Source organism: Schistocerca americana, chromosome 4, assembly GCF_021461395.2.
Source record: "Schistocerca americana isolate TAMUIC-IGC-003095 chromosome 4, iqSchAmer2.1, whole genome shotgun sequence".
NCBI classification, from domain to species: domain Eukaryota; kingdom Metazoa; phylum Arthropoda; class Insecta; order Orthoptera; family Acrididae; genus Schistocerca; species Schistocerca americana.
In genome coordinates this window covers 541,109,688-541,135,693 of record NC_060122.1, presented here as the reverse complement: position 1 = coordinate 541,135,693, position 26,006 = coordinate 541,109,688, and the positions used below count along the sequence as shown (strand labels likewise).

At 37.5% G+C, this 26,006-nt stretch overlaps 1 protein-coding gene across 1 annotated transcript in view; it reads left to right on the top strand.

Moving 5' to 3' along the window:
* The first annotated feature begins 5,261 nt into the window (after positions 1-5,261).
* Positions 5,262-26,006, top strand: part of LOC124613985 (U1 small nuclear ribonucleoprotein 70 kDa) — a 67,342-nt gene continuing 46,597 nt past the window's right edge. The window contains exons 1-3 of the mRNA XM_047142772.1: positions 5,262-5,556; positions 5,650-5,767; positions 18,538-18,602. Of these exons, the coding sequence (XP_046998728.1) occupies positions 5,413-5,556; positions 5,650-5,767; positions 18,538-18,602 (327 nt within the window). The 5' untranslated portion in view covers positions 5,262-5,412. The remainder of the gene's footprint in view (positions 5,557-5,649; positions 5,768-18,537; positions 18,603-26,006) is intronic.

The following is a 26,006-nucleotide window of genomic DNA, read 5'->3' as shown; positions in this document are numbered from 1 at the left end:
TACGTGCTAGAACGATATTCCTATCGCAAAGTTTAAGAACACTTTGCCACTTTAGAAATTATTTATTTACTTAGTTAAAGACTAAGCTCATTATTTTGGCATGATACTAACTTTTCAAATACATAAACAAACGATTCTCGATCTGTACTGTACAAAGAATCAGAGCTGAATGAGAGCAGGTTCATTGGCAGCTGCCGTACCTTATAGACAATCATGGCGGAAACGAAATCATACAAGAAATTAGTACCTCTTTTATTTTCTCGTAAGCTGGCATGACAGTGTGCAAATTGTGTGTTTCTACATGTAAGTTGATTTACACAAAAACTGGTATAAGAAATTCATGCCTGCAGAAACCTGGCTTAAGAACTCGCTGTAGTCCTCTCCAAACAGTGTCCACTGTTGTTGCAGTCACTAGCGATGATTAAAAGCTAGACCAAGAAAATAGAAGTGTGGATGAGCCAGCTGCACTGCAACCCTTCTCAAACGATTTTACTGAAACTAACGGGTAAAAACATGAATTCTCTCAGCCTGATTCATCAGCTTCATAATGAATTGACTATTATTTCGTTAACTGTCATAGTTGTTGTGATATTAGGAGGAGTATGCCACCAAAAGAAATTCGAATAGTTTGCTATGGAAAATAGGAGTCACTATGAGTTAGTGTTTGGTGAATGTTAAGTCACATAGTGCTGCATACGAAATGTAACCAATATATTGAATTATTCTTTAAACTTTGGAGAAGATCTATATCTCCCTCCATTCTCGAGAAAAAGGATTGTGTGCAGTATACTTAGTTCAACCCATATCCAAATGATAAAGCGAGAATGAAATATACATAACATCATTTGTGTCTCATAAAAGTTTTGAAGTTTCTAAGCAATATTCTATGAAATAACAGCATATCAAAGGATAACATTTTTGCACATGGTTAACATGTGAAACTTCCTTACATACCATTTGTTTACTAAGAATACCCTGCCCACTTTCACAGTAATTTAAGTAAGGCTGAAATTAAGTGTAATAAAGTAATTCTCGAATTAACAATTTGCTTTGAACTTTCACTGCAAAACTCGAAAATTCTTCTCCATCCTCCAGAGCCTAATTTTCTTCCTTTTGCGCATTCATCCACTGGCTTAACATACACTAGTAATGAAACCAAAAAGTGATGCAGAATGATTTTTGCGTTATCTGTGTTTTGTACAAAGCAACAAATAACTTTTTGCGTGATTCTTATGACAATCTGCAACACTTTTTTTATGCCTAATAAATACTGTACTATTGGTAAAAATCACAGGGATCTCAAGAATGGGATTTACCAGGCAACATAATTACAATCACTAGTTACAAGACAGACAATTTTTTATTAAGACCAACGTGAGGACAGCATAGTATCAATTTCAGTACATGGCTCAAGTTTGAAATTTATCCAATGAAATGCATATTGAATTCTGAAGTGGAATTGTCTGCAGAAGTTTCCAATGAAGCAGAAAGTTATTACATGCGACCTTGTGGAAGCCCTAGCTTTTGTATTGTTTGCAGAGTACTGTTCATTCTCATGAGCTACACTAATTAGAGCTTTCCTTATTTCATTTTCCAGTTTTCCTCAAACACTGTCAGAGCGCAGTTTGCTTTATTTAGAGGCTACATAAATTCCAAAAGTCTCATATAATCAGTTGCACCTTTCGCTAACACTTGGAATGCAGCTCTTACCACCAGGCCATTGTCTTCATCACATTTCCTTTGTTTTAACTTTTTCCCACATCAGCTACTCAGTATTGGTGTAACATCCTGTCATGTCCTTGGTAGTCTCTTCTGAAGTGACTTCTCATGATGTTCCAATCTGTGAACTTGTATCTGCATGAAATTGATCATCAGAGCTAGGGATGATTACAGACATATCACATTAGTATTTTGAAAATGGTATTATAGATTTGAAACAACAAATAATATGTCCTACACCACCATGGTGCAGACGAAACAAATTTTTTTCTTATTCACAAATAAGAAATGTGGGAGATAAAATCCAGACATTATTTTAATTCTACCAAGGTCAACGTTTTTTTTATCCATTGCTAACACGTCGCTTTGTGCCCCACTTCTGGTTCTTATCTGCTTAATTTTATTCAGTTATTCAACTCTTAAGATACCTTAAATGATGACAGACTAAAAGTAATATTTTGTTTCTTGACTTACCACTCTCATTATCAATCACACATTAACAGTGCCAGTAACCGTTATTTGATTTCATGTAACCATATTGTTTACAAACGTGCAACACAACTATTTAATTGTAATTCAGTTTCTATTAACACTGTATTTTCATACCTAATTTCTAAAATTTTGAAGTTTTCCCTGAATGACTTCTCCAGTACATAAACTCTTCAGGTCCATTTCTTCCAGAAGCTTGTATTTCTTCGTCCTGTCCCTATATTTTGAACATTTTATATCCCACAGGCATTTATTTGCTTCGTAAAGTTGTATTAGTTCCATAATTTTTTTGCCTTATTTCGGCTGCTTGCGTCACACAGCTAATAGAGAGCTAGTCGGTGAGCAGCTGTTAGATGCGTATTTACTCAGCCAGGAATCATTTCCCAGTGATATAGTATTTGGCATCATTTATATAACGAAAGTAAATAGCCCAAAATACACTGCTGTAACACAAAATGGGTCACAACATACTCTCAGACCAGATGTGAGACTTACTTGATCTATCTGTTTCTATGTCGCAGGCAGCTGTGTACAGGATCAAGCTGCGTATATCAGGTCTCTGTGGTTGGAGACAGCACAGAATGACTGATGTTGAGCTAAGGCAGTAGATATGGTGATGACAAGGAAATGAGACTCTGGGTTGACTTACCAGTCTGCATTTTATTGCTTCTTCACTTGTTTGCAATGAACACTTAGTAGGGTGCAGCCACTAGTTTATAACTAGAGTATGTGTAAAACATAGCTGAGGCTTACTAGATTCTCCAGTCAATTACCAGAACAAATCGCCACCCCAGCCCATAACTTTCTTAAGACTTGGGTATACATAGCAGCATATAGTACTACAGACCAGGAACCATGGATGTGGCAGATTCTATTGCTCTAACTGAACCCTTAAGTTCAAGTACTCGTCACACTGAAACTGACATACAGACACAGGTACATGTGCACAAATGCACGATGGAAACCAGTAATTCTAATCTATAGGTACGCACAGGCAAGCTTTGCAAGTCCTTTTTATTGCACAGGCGTAGATGAGTATAGTGCCCACTCATATGGTATCTGCTACAGGCTTCTTTATCCGAGACTAGATGAAACTCTTCTCTGTATGGAACTCTTCTGCTTGCTGGAACTCTGCCCAGCTTCACGTTTGAGTGTCTGTGTATATGGCATTTGTGGCTGTTTGCTTACAGATGGTATGCAACTGTATCATTTTTTACTTGCAACACACACTCCAATGCATGTGTCCTCTTAATGGACTGACGAAAGCGGCTTGCACCATGCATCTCTACCTAAGTTACAAGGCTAATATTCATACTTGATTTTTTTTCTCTGGTTACCCTTCATGACACAATCATTACAATACATACACACAGAATATATAAGTATGTTTTTATGTGGATAGGATAGGTGCTCGGCAATGATATCAATAACAGAACTATCCCAGTATTTATCTGCAGCTATTAAGGAAAATTACTGAAAAACCTAAAAAAGGATTGCCAGACACAGCACACTGTATCTGCTCTAAATGAGATCAGTGTGTCAACAACTGCACTGCCTCATTCAGTTGGTTCCTAGTGTACAATGTTTTTTGATGTACATACCATTTGCTTCAGATTACTGACGTTGTAATTCACAGTTTTGCTCTTCATCACTCCACATATTAAGAGCACCTTCTGATGACTCCTGGACAATGAACATACTGCTATACCCCTTGCACCAAATGTAATACATGCAGAAAACAGGCTCTAGGCCTGCAGCTATGCTTAATACACACCTTCATGTCTTCCCCTCAATCCACCTGACAAACTGAGTCAGCCTTGCATCATGACGAGCGAGATTTTGAACCCAGAGGAATAACGGGACGTTACTATCATCTATTAGAGATATGGACACATGATTTGCTTGTATACACATTACCTTATTGTGACTGGATATGTTGTTATCTCCTTTCATCATTAACCGCTACTCAGAATCCTCTAAGTAAATTTTAATTGTGTAGTATACAAGAATGTTTCAGCAACCTTCTTAAACAGATGTAATTTAGTAATTTTCTGTGACAATGGTTTGCTTTCCTTGGTAAAAGAAAATGCAAATTACCTCTTGTTCCATGATTATATAGAGAACTATTAGTGAAATAGGGCAGTTGATGTCTCACTTGGTGCAATGGTGCTGTAAGGATACTCAATTTTTAAAGAGTTCTTTACAATGTGTCCAATGACTGTTTCTAGTCATTATTTTTACAGTCCTCTCCTGTAGTCTAAGAACTGTCTCCATATTTTGTGCCATCAATCCCCAAAAAGAAAACCATACTGTGAGGGCTCATATAGCCTGCTCGATCTTCAGTTTGCAGACCTATGACCTACCTTCCTTCGTGCTTCTACACCACACATCTCTCTCCTCCACTTTGCTACACCACTGGAACACAATTTATCCTTTTGTACAGCTCTACTGCGTTTAGATGTGGTACATACATTTAATTTTTTTAACTCACTCCATTTAAAGATAAACGTTAGTTTTATACGGATAGATTAACATTTTTAATCTGCGAAACTACTAGTTGTAGAGAAAAAATGATAGGAGCTTTTTTGTAGGAATTTTAATCCAGTTTAATTTTACACTGACAAACATTTTCCCTAGAGGCCGCGGTCCTAGAGTAATTCGAGAAAAACCTTAAAAAGTTACATTTACACCCACACCCACCCCAACGCTCACACCGCACCGGTCAGGATTTTTAGTATGTCGTTCAGATCATACCTTCCTGGCACTGTACAAGAATGTGCAACTACGCTATTTTTTCTCCCTAATCCACCTGTTTTGGTCTTCGTTGATTGGGTTACTAGGTGAGAGATACGTGCACTTGGCAACGGATATTAATGACTATTAATAACAAAAATACTGAAATCTGTTTGTAAAGTATCGCTTATTACACTGAAAAGAGTAAATGGCATAGAAATGAGACCAAGTAAGTAAATTTAAAGAAACGCTTTATATCTGTGGAAGTTATCTTTGCAATGATCGATTTCGGCGTCCTTCAGAGATCACTTAAGTGTTGGTATTCATGGATAGACGGCCATTTTCATGTTGGTGGTAGTTCAGAAGTGGTGTTTGCGAATGTGATGTTAATTTGACAATTCTACCTCTGTCGGTGAAAAACCCGTGTTCATATTAATTTGTGGTATTGTTGAGTTCGTCTCATACACAGCAATGACGCAGTATTTGCCACCAAATTTGTTAGCACTCTTTGCTCCTCGTGATCCCGTCCCATATTTACCACCCGTTGATAAATTGCCACATGAGAAGAAAAACAGGGGATACATTGGCGTTGGAAATTTTTTGCAGTTTTTTGAGGTAAGGCAGTTACGCGTTCATGTATGTAGACAGTCCTGCAAGCACTTCGGTGTTGTATCTCTCATATTTGGTGTTTTGAAAAAAATTCCGCAGGATCCCAAAGACACCCCACCCCCTACGAGAGTGGAAACCAGAGAAGAGCGTTTGGAACGCCGGAGAAGAGAACGTGCTGAACAAGTTGCCTACAAATTAGAGCAAGAGATAGCTGTTTGTAAGTGAATATTTAAATTTGTAAATTTCGTTGTGGAATTTAGGAGAGAGTATACTCGGTTTTTGTTCATGTGGAAACGTAGCCAGTAACAGATTTCTTTATTTACTTCATTCGCATGTTTTCCATAGGCCTACCCCCTGGTTTTGATTATTCATTGCATAGCCCCACAAACGAGGGGATCCTCCTGGGAGTGGAACATGTCCGATAAACACATTCCAAAAATGTAATTAGAAAAATTTGTTTCATTAATTTTAATGATCTTTAGTCAATAAACAGTAAAATTATGTGCGTGAATTAAAATTAAACTTCCACTATTTACAGATTTGAGACTTAGATGTTTTCCTTACACCAATCATTCACACAGTATGTAGTTACTTGGCTGTTACAACTAAGTATTGTCAAAAATTAAAGTATAATAAATTTTCATTAAAATGGTCTAGTGCACTTGTTGAGAAACTCATGGATGGAATAGGAGTTGGCCACCGAAAATTCGTTTAAATTGTGCCTTGTCTGAAACTAAACTCTTATTGGTTACTGGTAACTTATTGGAAATATGTGTTGCTGAATACTGGACTCCTTTTTGGGCAAGAGTAAGTGATTTTAAGTCTATATATATTGTTCTTATTCCTAGCATTGATACTGTGCGCTAAACAGTTAGTTGGAAAAGGAGATGTATTATTTACAACAAACTTAATTGAGGAATAAATATACTGAGTTACCTCTGACATATGATACCATCTGACATAATGGAGTGGAAATAAGCAAAATATTGCGAGTTTTTTTATATCTATGTCTCCTATGTCTAACATTTTCATTGCAAAAACAGGCTTGTTTAGGCACTTCAGAAGCTCGTTAGTATGTCGTTCCCAACTAAATTTATTATCAAGTTGTAATCCCAAGAATTTTACACTCTCAACTTCTCCCATTTCCATGTCCTCATATTTTATACACACACTAGAAGGAAATCTCTTGGAAGTTCTGAACTGCATACAGTGGGTCTTTTCAAAGTTTGACAGTGAATTGGCTATGAACCACTTGATAGTTGCCCTTTCTAAATGTATATTTGATTTACTGCTTATGGCAATGTTTGTATCAATTGCAAATAAGACAAACTTGGCATCTGGTAATGTAACAGATGACAGGTCATTGATTTACACAAGAAAAACTAGTGGGCCTAGTATAGAACCTTGGGAACACCACATGTAATTTCTTCCCAGTCAGATGATGTCGGATTGCCTACTGCTGAAGTGATACGTAATGACACCCATTGTTTTCTATTAGTAAGATACGACTGAAATCACTTTGCAGCACTACCAGTGATGTCATAATATTTTAATTTACTTAAAAGAATGCTGTGATTCACAGTCAAAAGCCTTTGATAGGTCAAAGAATATGCCAGTTGCCTCTAATTTGTTGTATAAAGAATGAAGGACATTTTCACTGTAAGTGTAAATAGCCTTCTCAATATCAGAACCCTTAAGAAACCCAAACTGTGACTTTGACAGTATGTTATTTTCACTAAGGTGCTTAAGTAGACATTAGAACATAACCTTTTCAAAGATATTTGAAAAAGCTGGCAAAAGTGAGATTCGTTGGTAATTTGTCTGCATTTGTTTGTCCCCCTAACTTCAGGATATTTAAGCCAGTCTGGGAATGTTCCTGTGACAAGTGATTTATTACGCAAATAACTTTAGATATGACTAAACTAACATGAACACTCTTTTATTAACTTTGTTGATATGTTATCATAACCACTAGGAATGCTTCGATTTCAAGGACTTTATGCTGGGTTCTATTTCTTTGGATGAAGTAAGTGTCAATTCCATTTTAATGAGATTGCTTGTGTGCACTGGTCTCAGATATTCCACTGCATAATTTACTGAACCTGACAACCCCATGCTATCAGTAACAGAGACAAAATACTTGTTTAAATGGTTTGCAACACATGTTACCAGGGTTTCGTTTATTTTTGGAGCTATTTGTTCCTCCTCATTTCTGGTTCTACCTGTCTGACTTAACTATATCCCATATTGTTTTTATTTTATTGCTGGATGTATTTATCTTCTTCTCGTGATGCAGGTGTTTGGATTTCTGGATAATTTTCAATATTTTGCAGTAACTTTTGCAATGAGCTATAATTGTAGTATCAAAGGTGTCCCTACATAAGATTGTTTCCTTTTTGTCTCACATGATATCTTTATCCCTTGTGTGATCCATGGCTTCTTGTTAGACTACTGCTTAATTTGAGTTACCGTCAGGGGAAAAAAGTTTTAAAATAAGGTGCTAACTTTATTAATGAATGTAAACATCTATCCAATTAATTTCTATGAGCAATCTCCTAAATTTATCAGTTTTTGACTGTTTTATTGGCCTTCTGTACTCAGTTCTGGTAGATGTTTTACCCCGACAATTTTCAAATTTAATGTTAGGTGTTGCATGTCGTGGTCAGATAGCCCATTTACTACTGGTTTGTAATGTGGCTTAGTTGCCTAGAATTGTCTATAAAGATATTATCAATGGCAGTCTTAGAACACTTGTGTATCCTAGTTGGGAAATTTACAGTAGAAATTAAATTGAATGACAATGTAACTTATTTCACAACTGTTCACTGACAGTGTTTTTCAGGACATCTATATTAAAATCACCAGCAACCATTAGTACTTTGTTTTTTAATTTTGGGTGAGATGATAAATCATAGACTGTTTATAAACAGGTTGAAATTTCATGAAGTTGCTCTGTATATGGCTACTATTATAAAGGACCTATTATGAAATTCTATCTCTGTTGCACATGCTTCTAAGTGCTGCTCTAAGAAAAATTTATTAATATCAATATTCTTAAATTTAAAACTGTTTTTAACAAAGTCATTGAGTTACTAGTTTTTCTGACTTCCTTTTTGTACTTGGTAAGGAAGTGATAAAATATAATTTATGCAGACTTCATCAAGATCCAGAACTACTAAACTTTTAAACTATAGAAGTATCAGTATAAAATACATCAGTATAGTAGTATCAGTATGGTGTTAGTATCATTTAAATATGTAGGCCTACTTATACTATTTACTCATTAGTAGTCTTTTTGATTTTTAGAAGCACTGCTTTTGCCTATGCCCAGCAGATATTAGCTAATAAATTGGACAGTCTCTTTAGAGTAAGGCCTACATTGAGACATAAACCCAGTGTTTTAACTGTTGTGTTCATAAATTGCCATCTAACACAACACAAGAACTTATATATTATGACAGAATTTATACTGAAACGGTAAATTGCATTTAATTTTCTAAACTTTATATTGTGATCCTATACCATATGTGACAAGTCATGTTTTGGGCCTGTATTGAAAACTTTTTGGATTTCTTCCAAATGGTGCCAAAGAAAAGTTTTCAGTAATTTGGTGTCCAGATTGGCCAGCAGTTTTTGTTGGTTCTTTACGACTAGTGTGGTATTGTATCCACCTGAAATGCTCATTCTGGTGACGATGATTTGTAGTGTAGTTAGAGGTAGGTTATGTTGAGAGAAGAAAATTCAGTTGTGAGTAAGCAGAGTCCGTGAATGTGATTGCTAAATAAACATTGTTGACCTGTAGCATAACATAATGTTTATATTGATGTCACATTGAAACACCATGTTGTAAAACCTAAAAGTAGAAAACATTAGACAAAGCCAAGTATTTTGATGTGTCCCCCCCCCCCCCCCATCCCCCCCGTCAGCTATGGTTGACCTATATAGGTCAACGGAAGTGTCATATCCCAGTTTTTGTTGTTTCAGTTATTGGTTTTGTGATGTTGATAGATGCTGTGAGCTAGGTCACGGGAAGTGTCAGATTCCAATTTTTTTAGTAGTAAGTTTTTTGTGGTATTGACACTTCAGGTTAAGCTATATAGTTGAAGGGAAGTGACAGATTCCTGTGGATTTTGTGGGTGTATCAGAATTTGGGATTATTTATGTATTTTTTTGTGTTGTTTGGAATTGTGGTGTGTATCCCCACCCTAAAATCCCCAATTTCCCTCGCTTGTCCCATTGATTGTGATTATATTTTTGGAGGGAGATGTTATTGTCATATTTATATGTATTTTCGTGTTTGTTGTTGTGTTTATGTGGTGACGTCATAGATGCCATATTAGAGACGTTGAGAATGGTCATTTCTTGTCAAGACTTTCAGGGAGAAAGATTTCTGCTTTGTTAGCCTTTCCTTCTACCTTTCTATTTTCAAAGGTCTCTTATTATTTAACAGAATCCATTTTTCCTTGATGCTTGCTGGTTTTCTTCTGTGTTCTTTCAAAACTGAATTCACTTTGGCTGACCTCATCTAATCTCAGGTGGTAAAGAACGCTGCTTTGATCTCACTGTCCTCCATTTCCTAAATTTAAATAAGACCAATTACAGCAATGATAAACTCTAGGTTGATAATTAACTAAAAGTAGGAGAACTGATAATTTTGACTAATGTTTTACACACAATTCTGTATTAACACCATAAAAATAAAATTGCGAAAAATTAAAAAAATAGTGTTGAATTTAATGCACTTCAGACACTTCGAAATCCTTCCTCAAAGATAGCTATGTACAAAGGATGTCGTGCTTTGTTTCATTACAGTTTAGGTTCGAATTTAATACCTTTTGCATTTAATGATATTGTACAAATTGTCACATCTGTCAGAATCTGCTTGTCTCATCCATCAGCATATTTTGATGTACAAACAATTTGAATTAAAATATAATTTACAGAGTTCAATAGTTCTTGACCATGCCTCGTTGAAAATAAACTATTTGACAGTATTCGTGAAAAGCTACTCACCATATAGTGAAAATGCTGAGTCACACAACAGAAAGACTGCTAAACAAGTATTCAAATGACCTCTCTCTGGCTGACAAAACCTGCCTGCAAAAGTAACTTGGAAAACGCTTGTCAATTTTAAGATTTTAGAGGTTTAGTAGAAAGGTTGCTCTACTGAAAAAGTGTAACAATGAACTGTTGGTGATAAGCAAAACAAAAAAGGTAAGTTCAATGTGTTAGGACTTCGTTGAAATTACTCAGCCACAGCTTTCAGATTTTTAAATTTTGCTCACGCATGGAATGCCAGATTTGTTATTAATGAATGTAATAAATTGCTTAATTCAAAAGTGTATCTAGGGTGCAGTTGAGATTCCTACCTGTATGAAGTAAGTAGAGCTACTGCAGGAGAATGGTGTATATTGCTTTAGAGCAAATCACTGTGGCATATTGTGGTGTAGTTGCTTGCCACTCTCCTTCATTCCTAATAAATTTAAAATGTGAAAGAAATGTTTTATATTGTATAATAGACAAATTAGTTAAACCTGCAAAAAGTTTTTCAATGAGAAAGTAGTTTTGGTAAGTAAACCTGTTGCTAGTGACCTGCAGTAATGTACTATTGAACAGAGAGGTGATTAGTTACAGCTGGCAACTGCCGTTAGGTAAAACTTCTTGGGTTTTGCGTGAAAATTGACAAGGAATAGAGATTTCCTGAGTAAACACTGCTTTAATAGCAACAGTCCAGCTAATGCTGGTAGTAGCAAGCGCTTTGTTTTAAACCTGATGAAGATAGCTTAATGTGGCAGACACTGATAAGAAGTTAATCCAAGAGTATCCGTTTTCTTCATTAAATAACAATCACACTTACTCCTGCAACAAAATGCTGCTTTTCTGTAATTGTTCCGTGGTTCAGGATTCTGTCTCTTTGTTGGGCAAACAGTAGCGCTGCTGTGTGTCCCATGATGATTTATTTTGTTCAAAATGAACACATACGGTGCCAAAGCATGTGTGTTAAGACACAGCTTAAGATGCAATATAGCTGCTATTCAAGTTTGTGGCAAATTGTGACCTTCGTGTAATACATGCTGATGGAATGACAGAAATTTTTTTCAGTTAAGTGATGTATCAGTGGGCCTCAAAAAAAAGTGGCACCATGAAGATTTTGATATAAAAATTGATTGGAAGTTATTAGTGCCAACCATTATATTGGGGGGGGGGGGGGGGGAGGAAAAGCCAACATGCCGCTATTGTACCTTTTTAAATTTTCACGTGTTAAAAACGTTGTCTCGATCTTAAAATTCTGATGAGTTTTCTAATAGACCAGCTGCTTTGTGCTGAAGTGAGAATCTTTTCATGAGTAGAAGTGTGAAGTTCTTCTTTCAGTCCGATGACAATATTACCAGAGCAGTAAATAATGTCTTTACCTAAACCAGTTGGCTGTTGTAGCTTGTAAGGCTGAACGCCACTGGCCACTAGCAGACACCACTTGACTATTCATTAAGCTTCAGATGTTTGACTTGCTGTTTAACATAAACTGTGTTAGCTGATCCTCAGAATTTTAAGAGGGGCAGCTTCAAGAGAGCTGTTGTTAGGGTTATGACTTGCTCACATCCTCACATTGTCCAGTCCAATGTTTCTGTAACAGCAATAGAACCATTTGTTTTCATGTTCTATGTAACAATTAACACAACTTTTGTCCAACTGAATCATGCTTGTTGAGCTTTTTCAGCTTATTTGCCAATTTTCTCCAGAGAAAGTCAGACATTTTGCAACCATTTGCTGAAGTTACATCTCTGCAAATGACAACTTCAAGCATATCTGTTACCAAAAGTGCACACAGACATTTGCTCTCACCGTAACCTGTGTTCTCATGTTGTCTGTATAAATTATCATCCACAATTTGCTTTCATACATTGCTACATTTCGGGTAAGTACTTATAGAAGGGACTTCATTACACATTTATATTCCATTGTTCCAAATTTCTCTTCCAGGGAAGCTTTTCTTGCTGCTGCTAGTCTTCTGTTCCCATTCTTTTTTATTCTTACCATCATTTATTTTGCTGGTTCGTTAGCTAGACTCTTCTTATTTCGTTTCCCATTCTGATTGCCTCAGAATCACCTGACTGAAGTAAAGTGCACTGTTACCTTTATTTTACTTTTATTTATGTTGACCAAAAACATCTTTGTAGGACATTTCAATTAGACGCAATTGACCCTCCAGGTTCTTTGGCATCTGACAGATTACATCATTGACAAACTGCAAAGTTGTTTCTTCTCCCTGAACTTTAATTTCCTTTCAACATTGCTCGTCAGTTTCCTTCATTGCCTGCTGAGTGTAAGGAAGAGAACAACAATCGGACCATTTTACATCCTAAATGAACTGCAGGAAAAGTTGTCACCCTTGTGGCCACTCAACTAAAATAGACCCTCAGTCCAGTTGTTAAAATTGAATTGTGAAGGCATGTCTTACATCTAAGGGTGAGTGCATTGCATTAATTGCTGAGGAGGAGTGCACTGACATCATCTGCCTTCAGGAGCTTCATATAAAAAATACCAAAGAGCTGAATAACAGGGCAAGAATTGCGGTTTGCAAGATAGCAAACTATGCCTTGTTAGCGCACATGGTTTGGCAAGCTACATAAAAGATTATCTAACTGAATGTCGTGCAGAGCCTGTGGTTTGCACTGAAGATGTCCTGGAAATCTTAACTCCAAAATATAAACATTGTTTAGTTACACAAGATGGCCTGATAACATCACCACCTCTGTGCCTCACTCTGCTGTATACATAGATGACTTCAACAGCCACCATACTGCCTGGGGATACGCATCGAACAGTGAAGGTGAGACAGTGGTGGGATGGGTGAAAGCTAACAACCTGTACCTACTATGTTATGCCAAAGGCAGCAAAACTTTCTACTTGGACTTCTTATTTCATCATTAGAGACCAGTTTGACAGCACAATACCCTTTTGCCATAAAGTGTTAGACAGTTTCCCTAAGAGTCAGAAGAAGCATGTCTGCCTCACAATAGGCCTTAAAGTGCCAGTCATTAAAACGACCAAACTAAAATGATGGAATTTTAGAAAAAATAGATTTGGACATCTTCTGTAAAGAGGTCAAATTGAACATTCAAAATGTTCCTTGTACTATAGGAAACACATTTGTAGCCATCCTGAAGGAAACAGCCGAGAAGAATATAGCTCGGGGTTTTCATAATGATTATGTGCAGAGTTGGTTGAGGTATACAGAAGTATTGCTAGAGAGAGAGGAAGAAACTGGAGGTCCATGGACTGGAAACCATATAATAGAATTATTAAATTTTTAATTTTAACCAACATTCTCAGTTGCAGTGTTTACCTAGGTTTCAGTCGGAATAACCAAACCACCTTCAGTATAAAAGTAACTACCATTTGTCCATAGTGGACATCGTCAAGCTAAAACTATAAATCCATAAATTATCGTCCGGCTGTAAAAACTTATCTGAAACTGCCTCAGCCCCACTTGGCGACCGCGATTCGGCAGCCACGAGTGCTGTACTGAGTTTTTTCTTAGTGCATGTGTTCGGACTAAGTCTATTTCATACCCAGATATGCACAGTTTAATTGTCTTGAGTGCATTCTATATAACTGTTTATTTTAATTATCATATGTCTTCTGTAATATCTATGTACTTAACATGCCTCTGCTTGGTGCTACTCGTTGTTATGTAATGTTTTGTGTATTGTAATTTTTTCCTCATGTGAAATATATGTTTAGAACTGCAAACTGACTTCTGTTCTGTTAGTAGATAATCACTTGCCAACTGTACTTTGTGATTTCAACACTGATAATTTCAGAGTGTGTGTGTGTCTGTATTTAGAAAAGTATTTTTCTAAATCTGCAAATGCTTATAAGGGCTCAGTACTACCTTGCATGTTCCTATATTTCTGCAGAACCCTAGCTCACCTTCTTAGAGGTCTGCTTCTGCAGTATGTCATTTCTTCTATTAATAATTTCAGTGTTGCCACAAGTTCTGGAAATCAGGGAAATTTGAAAAAAATCTTGTTTGTCTCAGTAGAGGAAATGATTTGTTTACTGAGATTTCACACATTGTTGCTGGCTGGCCACAGCTGAGTATGTGCACTGCTTCCCTATGCCCTCATTATTACTGCTTCTTCCCTTCCTACCATTCCCCTCAGCTTACAGTCAGTGTTGCCACCACTTCTTGTCACTAGCCAAGCATCTGCCAACGAGAGGCAGAAAGGTGAGAGGAGTGGTCTGAATCTGATTCTTAGACTATTGACATAACAGCCAGAGACAGCAGTCATGTGAGCTCGAATTGTCTTGAGTGATTGTGTGAAAGTGTGTGTGCACTCCCGTTTTCTGACAATGCTATGGCTGAAAATTTGTGAGAGTGTGATTCATTTCTATGTGCCTGTCTGCAGATCAGTGATCATCTTCGTCGTGAGTTGCTACCTATCCTCATTAGTTTTGATTCTCAGAATATTGCGCAAGGTATTTGTTGCTGGGATTGATCACTGTGGTTTCATTTAACCATTGTGGTGTCTAACATGAATGGCTGGCCACTCCAGTGGACATCCATGATGGGTCAAAACTGCAGGCCATTTCTGTGGATATCTTTAACGAATTGGGCCTGCCGATCTGAAGCCCATCATTTCCCACAGATGTGCAGGCCCTAACTGTCGGATCTAGTGTCACCGATCTGCCCGCAGGCCGAGCCTGTCTGTGTGTGGCGTAATGTGGCAGATTTTTGTCAAGGACCCAGCACTGCAATGCCCCTAAGTAGGCCAGAGGCCACAGGCAGTGGATTTCAGGGATTAAGACCGTCTCATCCCAAGTACATTGTAGAGTGGAGCATTTTATAGACATGTTCTTTATTCTAGTAAATTTTGGCACTTCGAAAGTAGTCCATACATTAGAAAGTAGGGTGATAAGAAGAAAATTGTGGCGTTCACTGGTGCTTTGTATGGTATGTACACACTTTTCTTGCAAGGAAAATCACAATACCTGTAAAATGAAATGACGATTTGACACAGATGGCCAAGAGGCCCCGTCCAGGGAATTTCGGCCACTGGGTTGCAAGTCTTCGTTATGATGCCACATGGGCAACTTGTGTGTCAGTGATCATGAAATGATAACACAACGCCCAGTCCACAAGTGGAGAAAATCTCCAACTCAGCCAGGAATCAAACCTGGGCCTGCTGCATCGTAGGCAAATATGTTACCACGCAGCTAAGCAGGCGGACACCAATACCTCTAAAATAAGACGTTACACTGTGGATAATAACGAACGTAGTAGAACCAACATTTTATTTTTGGTTGCCTATAGTGCTGGTTTACGCAACTTTTCCCTGACTTATTCTCTTCAAGAGGCCTACTTTTGTCTGATATTATTTTTGAAGTCAGTGGAAGTATTTAAATCTGTCTCGCGACTCCAAGAAAGTGTGTATTTGTCACCAAATGTATTTTGTTTTATTGAAATAAAATTGCATCAGTGGTCTTAATGATACACACATACCATTTGGCTTGCTTTCTCCATCTAAATACAATTCTTTACAAAAGATTTTGATGTTAGTACTTAAGCTTTTTGTTCACTCATTTTGAAATAAAAAAGTCACTACTTTTTTGTCAACTTCCGTCTTTACTCACTCTTGATATCTCTGAATTTTACCGGGAAAAATGTTAACACTTGTCTGGAAATCAGGGAAATACCAGTGATTTCACTTGGGGAAACTTGGAGCAACCCTGAATGAATTTGTTAGTACTTCAAAATCAATAATAATTAAACTTCTGGTTTAGTGGTATTTACAAGTGCCAACACATTCCTTATTTGGAATTGGGTTTATATATCTCTTGAACCCAAATTGTTCTTCCCTGTGGTTGTCGTAGCTATTCTACTCTGTGGTAATTCCTGATGTTATGGGAACACAAAAATTACAAAACTTGCAGGCTTTATAAACAAGCTGTTAGGTTAAAATTTCACAATTAGATCTTCCTAACCCAAGTACATGCAGAGATGAAGCTACTTAAAATTTCAGAAAAAATCGCCAGAATTTATTACAGATGTGATGCCACTTAGAATCAAAAGTGGCCCAAATGAAGTAAAACATACAGAATGTTGACACGGTAAGATGTTAATAAAGCCTGACATTATCAGGAATGTAGAAAGTGTTCTTTAATAACCAAGTAATACCATAATCTTTTAATGGCTAGGTCCCATTCATGTAAGGCAACTAAAATACTACTAGTAGGTAGATTTGATTGTAAGTAACAGCCATCCTCAGATTGTCCACATATTAATTAAAGGGCAGTTTGAACATAAATTGAATGTACCAGTGATTATGCAATGACATTCCTTTTTTTAATTCATGTTGCTTTCTACACAAATGCCTGTCACTATATGACTACCATTACTCTTACATCTTGTTTGTTTTCCAACTACCTTTAATATGTACATGATCTGAAGATGGTTGTTACGTACAATCAGATCTAGCCAGTCATAATATTTTAATTGTCTTACGTAAATGCCATCTAGGCATTAAGATTTATAAAAAAATAATTTTCATGAAGTGAACTGAGATTTTCACCTTTACTGCAATAATTATTCACTGATTCTCAACCTTTCAAAGACAGCAAAGAAATTGTCACTGTGACATTTTGATATATCCTCGCTTAAAAGGCTCCCAAAGGGTCCTTCAAAAAACATAATGGCTTTGATGTATTCCAAATTACAAACTTCGTTTTAAAAACACCTTAAAAGAAATACCTAAACATATTCACCTCCATTCTCTTTTGAAACGTGGAAAATGCCTGGCATTTCACCTCCTCTGCTGTGCTGGCGAGCAAGAACTCTTTCACTATGACTGCCCAAAAAGACTCATTAACTCTTGGCTGCTTTCTTATTTATTGATGCACACCAATGGTTTGAGGTAACCTTAAAGAAAAATCACAGGAGGTGGCCATCTTTTAGAAAACGACTGCCAGTGATGCTGTCCACACAAATCCACACACAACTGACACTTACTGTGGCTGCATTCATTTCCCTATCTTGAACCACACCAGGATTTTGGCTCCCAGAACCAGTAGTTCTGTTTATTCTCAATTCTTCCATGTTTATTCTTAATTTCCTTAAATGAAAATGGACATTGTTACTAAAGGTGATAACGCTTCTCGTAGAACTCTTATCAGGAACCTGTCAACACATTGTTGTCTTCTCATAACTAGCATCTTTCAGCTGCTGTGTTAACTGAATTCTGTGCGAATGGTAATGGAGATCATACTATGTGAGAATTTGCTGTATTGAAGCATATTCTGTGCCCAGTTCTTGAGAACAGCAAAGAGCAGACTTCACTGGATTGACAACCACACTGTCATCAATTGCTGCAGTGTTTCTCACAGATCTGTGAGAATGAGGGCACCCAGAACTCGTTACATTTCATTGTTGGACCCATAATATTGAATTTCACAATAAGTCTGTGGCCTGTTGATTCATTCGGTGCTTCATTGTGTACTAGAATAACACAAAAACTCTCACAGTTATGCAATAACTTTCTTCGTTCTAATAGTGTTCTCAGTATTAGCTCATCCTGTGCAGTAGTAAACTGATCCATGGCTAGACACTATGGAGAAAGTCGGAAATTTGTGGAAATCGAAATTGATCACAACAGTGTGGTCAACTAATAAACAGAAATATAGTATACAGTTCAAAACTGATGCTATTTGTTCGGAACCTTTACTTGCAAAGTATTATAATCCTTGGGCTAGAAATTTGGAAATCTTCCTGCATTTGTGTAACAAACATACATGTTCAACCAGAAATGTCTATCAGATACCTTCGCTAAAACTACTCCACTGTGCAAATTGTATGTGTAGTCAACAAATTTTATTTGATGTGATTAAATTACTGGATTTGTTATGTTATGTTACATGTGATCAGTTACAAAAAAATAGTGTGTGTGAAACAATTATTTTCATAACTCATTTGTGCAATTTTTTCAGGGGATCCTCACAGTATTGCTACTGCAACAGGTGATCCATTCAAGACACTATTTGTTGCAAGAATTGTAAGTACACATTTCATCAGCATTTTCATTCAGTTTCTGAAAATAAACCTCGTAGATTTGTATTTCTCTGACAACAGGGTTATAAACCCAAAATCAAATAGGGGTAATGCAGGAGTAGGTTTAATAATGAATAGGAAAATAGGAATGCGGGTAAGCTACTACAAACAGCATAGTGAACGAATTATTGTGGCCAAGATAGATACGAAGCCCACACCTACTACAGTAGTACAAGTTTATGTGCCAACTAGCTCTGCAGATGACGAAGAAATTGAAGAAATGTATGATGAAATAAAAGAAATTATTCAGATTGTGAAGGGAGATGAAAATTTAATAGTCATGGGTGACTGGAATTCGAGTGTAGGAAAAGGGAGAGAAGGAAACATAGTAGGTGAATATGGATTGGGGGACAGAAATGAAAGAGGAAGCCGCCTGGTAGAATTTTGCACAGAGCACAACATAATCATAGCTAACACTTGGTTTAAGAATCATGAAAGAAGGTTGTATACATGGAAGAACCCTGGAGATATTAAAAGGTATCAGATTATATAATGGTAAGACAGAGATTTAGGAACCAGGTTTTAAATTGTAACACATTTCCAGGGGCAGATGTGGACTCTGACCACAATCTATTGGTTATGACCTGTATATTAAAACTGAAGAAACTGCAAAAAGGTGGGAATTTAAGGAGATAGGACCTGGATAAACTGAAAGAGCCACAGGTTGTACAGAGTTTCAGGCAGAGCATAAGGGAACAATTGACAGGAATGGGGGAAAGAAATACAGTAGAAGAAGAATGGGTAGCTTTGAGGGATGAAATAGTGAAGGGAGCAGAGGATCAAGTAGGTAGAAAGACGAGGGCTAGTAGAAATCCTTGGGTAACAGAAGAAATATTGAATTTAATTGATGAAAGGAGAAAATATAAAAATTCGGTAAATGAAGCAGGCAAAAAGGAATACAAACGTCTCAAAAATGAGATCGACAGGAAGTGCAAAATGGCTAAGCAGGGATGGCTAGAGGACAAATGTAAGGATGTAGAGGCTTATCTCACTAGGGGTAAGATAGATACTGCCTACAGGAAAATTAAAGTGACCTTTGGAGATAAGAGAACGACTTGTACGAACATCAAGAGCTCAGATGGGAACCCAGTTCTAAGCAAAGAAGGGAAAGCAGAAAGGTGGAAGAAGTATATAGTGGGTCTGTACAAGGGCGATGTACTCGAGGTCAATATTATGGAAATGGAAGAGGATGTAGATGAAGATGAAATGGGAGATATGATACTGCGTGAAGAGTTTGGCAGAGCACTGAAAGACCTGAGTCGAAACAAGGCCCCCGGAGTAGACAACATTCCATTGGAACTACTGACGGTCTTGGGAGAGCCAGTCCTGACAAAACTCTACCATCTGGTGAACAAGATGTATGAAACAGGCGAAATACCCTCGGACTTCAAGAAGAATATAATAATTCCAATCCCAAAGAAAGCAGGTGTTGACAGATGTGAAATTTACCGTACAGTCAGTTTAATAAGTCACAGCTGCAAAATACTAACAAGAATCCTTTACAGACTAATGGAAAAACTAGTAGAAGCCGACCTTGGGGAAGATCAGTTTGGATTCCATAGAAATATTGGAACACGTGAGGCAATACTGACCTTACGACTTATCTTGGAAGAAAGAGTAAGGAAAGGCAAACCTACGTTTCTAGCATTTGTAGACTTAGAGAAAGCTTTTGACAATGTTGACTGGAATACTCTTTCAAATTCTAAAGGTGGCAGGGGTAAAATACAGGGAGCGAAAGGCTATTTACAATTTGTACAGAAAGCAGATGGCAGTTATGAGTCGAGGGACATGAAAGGGAAGCAGTTGTTGGGAAGGGAGTAAGATAGGGTTGTAGCCTATCCCCGATGTTATCAATCTGTATATTGAGCCAGAGTAAAGGAAACAAAAGAAAAATTTGGAGTAGGAATTAAAATCCATAGAGAATAAATAAAAAATTTTAGGTTCACCAATGACATTGTAATTCTGTCAGAAACAGCAAAGGACCTGGAAGAGCAGCTGAACAGAATGGACAGTGTCTTGAAAGGAGGATATAAGATGAACATCAACAAAAGCAAAACAAGGATAATGGAATGTAGTCAAATTAAATCGGGTGATGCTGAGGGAATTAGATTAGGAAATGAGACGCTTAAAGTAGTAAAGGAGTTTTGCTATTTGGGGAGCAAAATAACTGATGATGGTCGAAGTAGAGAAGATATAAAATGTAGACTGGCAATGGCAAGGAAAGCGTTTCTAAAGAAGAGAAATTGGTTAACATCGAGTATAGATTTAAGTGTCAAGAAGTAATTTCTGAAAGTATTTGTATGGAGTGTAGCCATGTATGGAAGTGAAACATGGACGATAACCAGTTTGGACAAGAAGAGAATAGAAGCTTTCGAAATGTGGTGCTACGGAAGAATGCTGAAGGTTAGATCGGTAGATCACATAACTAATGAGGAAGTATTGAATAGGATTGGTGCGAAGAGACGTTTGTAGCATAACTTGACCAGAAGAAGGGATCGGTTGGTAGGACATGTTCTGAGGCATCAAGGGATCACCAATTTAGTATTGGAGGGCAGCGTGGAGGGTAAAAATCGTAGAGGGAGACCAAGAGATGAATACTCTAAGCAGATTCAGAAGGATGTAGGTTGCAGTAAGTACTGGGAGATGAAGCAGCTTGCACAGGATAGAGTAGCATGGAGAGCTGCATCAAACCAGTCTCAGGACTGAAGACCACAACAACAACTCTTGTTTCCCATCTCCTGATACTTGCCTCAGAAATTTCATACTGCTCAAATAGCATCAACCTGTTCTGGAAGAGTTTCACTATGCTTAGATTTTATGTGTGGATGATTTTGAACAGTTCATGAGAATGCATTTTTTATGTTACCCAATTGTCAGCATGTGGGGAAACTTTTTGTTATTGCAGAAATTAGGGGAACACATTACGTAATGAACAAAAAGAATTTTTGTCTACTCCAGACCAGAACTCTGCCAGAGTTCAACAAGAGATAATTTGGGTTGAATATGACAAGTGGTTTCTTTACCAGAAATAGATCTCTAGGCTTGTAATAAACCACCTGTTAATTTTTCTTGTCTGCCTGCTTGTTTCTAACATAGAAAAATAAATAATTTATGCTGTGAGAAACCATCGACATCTGAAAATGTCTGTGCCAGAGTTCTCTGGTGTACACGCAAGTCTTCTCCTACACCAGTTTGTGAAACCTGGATCTGCTAAATAGCACAAAAATGTTTCAGTTTTCATTTCGTTTGAAATGTCACCCCCTTCTTCTTCACGATGGGTGAAGACTGTAAGTTTGCCAGACAAATAATGTTTTATTGTTCAATCTGTAGATACGCCTTCAGTTTCTCTCTTCTGTGTTTCTTGGGGTTACATATCTTTTTTGCCTTCCAAGCAGCATAAGTTTTTCAATTTTTTACCAAGAAAATTATAAAACTGCCTCAAAATAATTTATTCAGCTCAAAGTAAGCTACAGAACTCTCTTCAAAAACTGGAGAATGTTATCAACTCAAGATAAAGATGTCTAGTTTTATTCATATGAAAACTGAGAATGTTTTTCGCATTGAGCAACATTCTCAGGTGAAGTATATCATCTGGCTTGTTTTCTTGGGAATGTCTTCAAAGATTCTGAGAATAAATTACATTCTCTGTTTTATTCATACAAGACAGTGGTTGCAGTTTATTAGTTTTGTAAACAGTCATCCCATGCATATGTGCTAGTTCATGTGCATTGTCACCTTGCTTTCTTGTTTATCACAACTTAATGCTTTTATGCTATAATTGTCTTCCTTGATATCATTATGTATATTGTAGCTTCTTTTCCATTGTATTCATTAAACAATTGTTTTGACAGACAACAGCATTTTGGTTTTATTTTTTAAATTTTTGACAGTCACATTTGATAAGCAAGTATTCATGTGATGTCCTGACAACACTTGAACATTTTTTCATTACATGACCCCCCCATAGCATCTGAGGTCCGCAGTTCATGGTCTGGTGGTTAGTGTTGCTGCCTCTGGATCACAGGGTCTCAGGTTTGATTCCTGGCCAGATTGGGAATTATCTCTGCCTGGGGATTGGTGTTTGTGTTGTCCTTAACCAAATGTTGGTTTCAGAACTCTGCTTTTCTAAATATGGTCATATTGGAGGTCATTATACCTTTTGCATTCTGACGACATTTGCAGACAGTTATTAGGGAAGGGTGGTTTATGACCTGCAGTTTGTGGACTTTGAATTATTGGGTAACTTCACATTTTTTCTATACACATCATTCGCTGATGTTAAATTGATTAGTTATGGGAAAAAGTTCTACGACTAGCTGAGGATTAAGAGTGGGACGTATGGGAGTTGGAGTCTCTGTGCCACACATAATACTATAAAACGAATATAAGCATTGGAGGTGTTTGAAGCTTCGTAAACATTGGGACCTGTGTTTGTTGCCTTTAGGTTTAGTGAGAAAAGATGTGAGGAGTCATTAAAGGTAAATGTTTTTTTATCAACACATTACTCCAAAATAATTCATTGGGAAATAAGTTACATGGTAAAATTCACTCTTCTTTGGACTAGGGGGTGTAAGTCCAGAAATAGGAAAAAGATAACAAACTACAAATAACAAAGTAAGCCTATTTAGGATATAGTACATTAATCAGGAGGATTATTTACGTGCTCTAACAAGAGAGAAAAATGACTCTCATCTAGATATTTTAGTTGTTATAAGTGTACTGCAGAGGCATTGATTCAGTCTAATTTTTTAAATGCCGAACTGGTTTGTCATTAAGATTTTTCTGTTCTTAATTGCTACCTGGGTTGTTATGAAGGGGCTCATAATTTATTCCTCTGGGCAGCTGTGGTAGGCAACCTTGAAATTATTCAGCTTTGTACATGTGTATTTTCACAAGTTCTCTGCACTTTTACTTTTTGTTGTTTTTTCTAAACTCTGCCAAGAATTTATCTATAGATGTATTAAAAAGGTGAGTAGAAAGGTAGTGACATTACTATGCCACAGCTCATAATTTTGAAATATCACACATTTTAAATATGTCCTCTACTGATTTCTAGCACTTTATGCTTGTTATTTGAGTTTAGAGTCCAACTTTACTGCTGTTCCATTGTTTGGAACAACTATTACGTTTTCTCTATTTGTATTTCGATGTCAAAGATAGATATATTACAGTATAATATTGCAGTGAAACCTTAAGAGCTGGGGAGAGGCCAACAGAGGTTAAGACCTATATCCATTGTGGGGATCTACCAGTTTATATATGTGTTACCATGGTGTAACTTACTACCTGCTGGTCATTCACAAAGTCTCTTCCCTTTTCTCCCAGTCTATTATTGAGCATTTCCTTCCATTGTAATCCTCTGAGTCATTTCCTCCCTCACTTGGTCTACCTCGTTCATGGTCTTTTTTCAGATTCTGTCCATTCCACAGTAGTAGTTTCTCTTCCCTTTCTGTTAACGTGGCCAAACAATTTTAGCCTATTTTTCTACATATTTTCTTTTATGGGTCAAAGTTGGCTGATAATGATTTTTGTATCATTATTTCTGCTTTGACAGGCATTTTCCATTGGCTAATTATGTCTGGTACAAAATAATAATTTTTTAAGCTATTTTTCTATCCTTTCAGAAATTTCTACCCTGACTTTCCCTTTTTGGTTAGCCTACTTCCTAGATATTTGAAAGAATCTACTTCTTTGATAATTCTCCTGTTGCAACTTAGATCCTTCATTTTTTGATTTCCCTACTGATGTTCATTACCTCACTTTTTGTTAAGCTTTCTTCTGGTCTACTTGTTCAGTTACCCTCCACAAGTTTAGTTTTTCTAGTTTCTGCTTGTTGTCTTCCCATATCATCGTGTTGTCTGCTTATGCTATGCTTTTTGTATCGCCTATTGTTGACACTTGACAAACTTTCCTTATGTTGAAACTTCCTGGCAGATTAAAACTGTGTGCCGGACCAAGACTCGAACTCGGGACCTTTGCCTTTCGCGGGCAAGTGCTCTACCAATTGAGCTACCCAAGCACGACTCACACCCCGTGCTCACAGCTTTACTTCTACCAGTATCTCATCCTTAAGTTGTTGTCCGTGACTGTATCAAGCACAGGTGAGAGCTCTGATTCTGAGTTTCATTCCTTTTGACAATTCCAGTCCATTCAGACCTTGCCATATATCTTCTTACAGTGTCTTAAGCCTTTTGTATATCTTAGGACAGTTGTGCAGAGTTCAGCAATGTTGGAAAAATGCTGAAAATTAGTGAAGTCACTGTACATACAGTGTCCCATCTAAATTCCAACTTCCCCCTCGGTTGCTGTTGTCGGCTACTGCAGAAGTCAGCACTGATGCAAGCCAGGAAGGAAAGAAGTTGCTATGGCCAGTAGCAGGAATTCAAACTTATCGGTATCTAACACTTGCAGATTAATACATCTTATTTCTAAAAAGGAAGGAAACATAACTTCACTTCTTGTTATGAGGTAGCTTGATGTGCTTCCCGTGTCTCCTACATTGAATTACTCTTACACACTATTACCACTTGCAGAATGCAGGCTAAGTATCACCAATCATCATCTTGTTACTCAGTATTGATGCTCTAGATGTCAGAGACCAAACTGAGCCTGACTAGTGATGGGTTAAGTCGGCATTGACAGGGGGTGCTGAACTCTGTCTTGCTGGAGGTGTGGGGCTGCTCAGTCTTTCCATTGGTGTGCGGGTCAGTGCCTTCTTGATGCTGCACTGATCATGTGCCATCAATGCTTTAGGACTGCGCAGTTGCTTCTTGCCTGGGAGCAATTTTGTGTGCCCTTGTGGGACGTATTGTCCTCTGATCTGTCTCGTATTGTCCTCTGATCTGTCTCGACCTATCCTTTAGACTGAAGTGCTCTGTTGACTCCATGGTTTCTTGCTGCGTGTTCCTGGCTGTCCTTGATGCATTGGTGGGCTTAGAAGTGATATGCACAGGTGGCTTCAAGGTTGACGAACAAACTGGTTTTGCATATGCATGTGCGAGGTCAGTGAACTGTGCTCCTTGCTGAACGTATGCGGTGTATTTACTGCAGAATTGGTGGCCACCACGAGAACCCTGTCATGTTGGTTTTTGAACCAATGAGATGTTCGTAATTGACAGCGATTCCAGTAGTCTTCAGTAGGTGTTGACCAGTGTCACCCAAGACACCCATTGATAGACTATCCAGGATCTCCTTTTTTTACCTTCATGAAACTGATCGGCCACCCTTGTTCGGACCCCAAGTCATGTTGGGATCTCAGGGAATGAAGATGTGGACCAGTTGCCCAAGTTGGATGCAGACTTTGGAGATGGGATACCAGATTCAGACCTTCTGTCTACACTATGCCATA